Consider the following 3,944-nt stretch of genomic DNA (forward strand, 5'->3'; position numbering starts at 1 on the left):
ATCACTTGCTGCCTCCTCATTTTGTGCTGTAGGTTTTCTAATGGAAACAAATACACAGAAATAAACAGCTGTTAATGGCTACTGCAAGGGACTAAAGCAGTCTGCAGCTAATTGATCTAGAATTTGTTTGTTAAAACTTCCCCTCGTATTTACTGTACTAATGAAGTAAAAGAGAAGTAATGTTTCAGTGCATAAGAGCTTTCAGAAATTGCAATTCCATACTTTATTTTCAGCTACAGCACACCAGTATATACGAGGATGTGATAGACAAATGCTGTACCTGTCACTGGGAGGTGGTTGTAGGTGCTCAAAATACAACAAACCATTGGAATTCACACTCATAACAGTCTCACCCTTGGACTGCAGCTCAACTTGGAAGGGGTTTGCTGTGACTCGAAGTTTGTAGTCCTCATTAACACTTGACAGTACCAAAATACCTGCCTCCTTGTGGGATATGAGCAGTCTGGCAAATGAAAAGCAACAACAGCTTTATATCAATCAGCAGCACATGAAATCCACGGTAAATAAATAACAATAGATACAAAAGATGGGCTAAGAATATCTGCATACATTACGCAAACCTCAAGGCTAATGTTGAGCCAAAGAAGGCCAGAAATACATGCTGTGCTCAGGGTTCACTGCATAGTGCAAAAAGTGGCGACAGAACTGCCATGAAAACTATCCACAACTTGCATTCCTTTCACATTAAGAGGTAATGCCTTAGGTAAAAACTTTGCATTGTAACAAGTAGGCTATTTTCTGATTGGGTCAAACAGGCTTTCTTATATGTATGATAAAACCTTTTCTATTTTTTAAATAGTTTTTAAATAACCACACGCATTTAAATAAACCACACGCATTTTTGTCTTCTCTTCCTGTAGGAACTTTATATTGTAGAGGGACAACAGTACTGTAATAAAAAGGAGAAAGCTGTATAAGATATTGAGGTGCTAAATCATCAACACTTAAATCACCCATCACTTACCTCTGGGTGGTAGGTTCCTTTATAAGAACATCAGGAACTTTGTATCTTGGTCTGAGAGGAGATGCCTCATCAATTTTAAGCCTGAAAATATTGCCTTCTATTTCATAAATTTCTACTTGTAGAAGAACCTGTGAGCAAACAAACAGATAAACTCATAAGGATAAAAAATACCTCTTTTTAACACAGCATTACCAAACACTTACTGTCTGGAAAAAACCAAAACATGCCTGCTTTCTGAATGATTGTTCTTTAGCATTGTTGAGAGCAAAATTAATCTTCCATATGAATTTACACCAGTTAACTCTACTTCACCCTTTTGAAGAAGCAACGCCTTTTAAGTGAACTCTTTATCTTCAAGCATCTGATATCTAGCATTACAAAAAAAGAACTTATTATTTTGAAATAGTGGAGAAAACTCTAAATTAAAAATATTTTTCAGGACAAAAGTGTTCTATTCAGAACTCTCTTTTTTCATACAGCCATTAATTTTTTAAAAGTTAAATGCTGATTAGTAAGAACATATTTAGGTTGATAGTTTGCATTATCTCTCACATATCTATCACTGAAGAATCTCAAAACCTGTAAATATTATTAGTCGTGTTGACAATATTCACTGCTCTTTCTGTAAGCACCCTCTTAAGCTCTATGGTAGCTCACCTTATTCCCCTCATGAATGATTTGGAATTTAACATTCTCATCACTTAATGTGACTGAATCCAACAAAACTCGATACAAGGATTTTCCAGGACGTAGAAGTTTCTGACGCCTGTCAAGACAGAAAATTATTTTTGGTCTCCCAGCTCTTGTAGCTTATATCATACAGAGGGACATCATATTGTTAGAAATGTTTACTTAATCATTTTTTATTGAGCTTTTTCAAATACAATTATTAGCACTTTAAGTCAAGAGGAAAAAGAAGGAATATAGTTCTGAGCACACCGAAATGCTTACAAATAAGATGTTAGAGGGGTTCAAGAGTTCACCCATCACCACTCTATATGGTTTTTTATAACAATAATAGTCTCAAGTGCCCAGTTCTTAGCTGTACAATTACATTATCATTCTTTCATTTATCCCTGAAATTTCAGTTGAATAATCTGTTTTTCATTTTCTGCCATATATCCCTGTAACTTCCAATGAGCACCTTCTACAATCTGGGGTGATGAAACCCTGTGTTTTTAATTTGTTACCTTCAAATATGCACCAAGCAAATTGTTTCTCAATAAATTTGATGACTACAGAGTTTTGACTACAGCTTTTGGCCCTGATAATGTTTTTAGGTCAGAGATCCTGAAACAAAGGCTCTTTCAACTGTTTGTAGAATTCTCCATGCCAAGTCCAGGTTTTATGAAGTATTTGAAGATAAGTGTCTTGGACGCTACCTTAAAGACAAACTTCTTAATTAATAAACCAAATATGTCAGCAACTAATTGGTGTAACAATAGGCAATCATTTCTTTCAGTCAGTTAGCACAGGGAAGAACACAATGGAGGGAAGAAAAAGGTCGAGAGCACAGTTAGAAATGGGATGAGAAATATGACTTAGCATAAGGTTAACTTTAAGGGACTAGTGAGCTTGAATTTAGATTTGACACTGAATTCTGGCCAAGGTACTTGCTCAACAGAACTGTAATCACGCAGTCAGCTATTGTCACAGACAAATGATTTCTACTGAGTGTTCTGCTGCTTTGAACTGCAGATATTGAAGAAACATCCATGTCAAGAGAACAACCTGCATCTGAGTGCACTTAAAATATTGCTGGGGCTTTGTCAGATGAGAGGACTGATCCTTTTGAACTTTAACAGAAGACATTCTGGGTGTAAGACCACACGTTTTAAAGTCCGCTGATTATTGCTTGCTGATAGGCAAGTGAAATGCTCACCTTTGGAAGATAAATCCTTAAAGTAGCAGACTTGCTGTGATTAAAAGCCAATGCATAACTACACTACAATTCTCCATACCTGTAAAAAGCAATCTGGTTGCATTTCTTAAAGTTGCTTTTGTCCACAGCCTCATCTTGGACACTGGAAAGAACAGATAAAGGAAGTGTTTAGATGTGTCCATCACACACCTGCTGAATGACCAAATGATGGGGGTCCTTTTCAAGAGTGGTCAGGATTAAAAACAGTGCAGAAAACTTTGGTCCAACATAAAATGTGATGGACCTTGAACTACTGTCTTTAGATATGGGAAGAGTTTCTTATACATTTAGTTTCATGCTGAACCATTTATTTTTAAACCCTGAAATTTTGAGAAATGATTGAATCTATGAGTAACAGAGATGGATTTCAGCATAGCTGAATTCTTATGAATTTGCATTTTGAAGCCAGACCTCCCTCTGCAGTCATTATGGTTAATTATTATTTTCCAGTAATAAGAATGGAGAAATGGGGAGGACTGGTAAAAAAGAAGAAATACTGCACCTTCAGTGGGACCGACAAAGGAGGGAGGCTTCCAATGGTCTTGCTGACAGCTCTACGTTATCTCAGGCCTGAAGTAACTTTTAGATTTATTAGATAACAGGAAATTTTTTACTTGCCTGAAAGAAAATGGGCTGCCAGTAGTATCTATCATAAAAGTATTTCCCAGATTATGCTGGGGTCAAACACAGATGGAAGGGAATAGGGTATTAGTTCTGGCAGATAAAGCACTGATGCTTATGGAATACTTATTAATTACATACATACAATATAGGAAATGCAGACGGCACCCACTGAGGCTCAGTCACAATTATAAGTCCTCGATTATTATTTGAGATCTCACAGTGACCGTATATTTAGATCACTCAGCCCTTTCCATTTTTGACTGAAGGCACGTATGTCCTTTCGGGTTTTGCTCCAAGTTCGTGTGCCTCTGTTGGCGCATTGAAGGCGGAGCAGCCCGAACTACCCCTGGCATTGTGGATCCGCTCGCTGCCCCGCTTCGCCGCGGGAAGGCTGTGCCCGGGCAGGGCTGCGAG

The 3,944-nt window shown here is 37.5% G+C and overlaps 1 protein-coding gene across 1 annotated transcript in view; it reads right to left on the reverse strand.

Annotated features, from left to right (window-relative positions):
* GANC (glucosidase alpha, neutral C) overlaps window positions 1-3,883 on the reverse strand; it is a 21,800-nt gene extending 17,917 nt beyond the window's left edge. Inside the window, exons 1-6 of the mRNA XM_005419531.2 lie at window positions 3,801-3,883; window positions 2,947-3,009; window positions 1,643-1,751; window positions 986-1,113; window positions 281-463; window positions 1-37 (exon numbers count right to left, since the gene is read on the reverse strand). The exon at window positions 1-37 is cut by the window's left edge and continues 4 nt beyond it. Of these exons, the coding sequence (XP_005419588.2) occupies window positions 1-37; window positions 281-463; window positions 986-1,113; window positions 1,643-1,751; window positions 2,947-3,009; window positions 3,801-3,883 (603 nt within the window). The remainder of the gene's footprint in view (window positions 38-280; window positions 464-985; window positions 1,114-1,642; window positions 1,752-2,946; window positions 3,010-3,800) is intronic.
* Between the last annotated feature and the right edge of the window lie 61 nt (window positions 3,884-3,944).

The sequence above is a fragment of the Geospiza fortis genome, unplaced genomic scaffold (assembly GCF_000277835.1).
Source record: "Geospiza fortis unplaced genomic scaffold, GeoFor_1.0 scaffold66, whole genome shotgun sequence".
NCBI lineage: Eukaryota > Metazoa > Chordata > Aves > Passeriformes > Thraupidae > Geospiza > Geospiza fortis.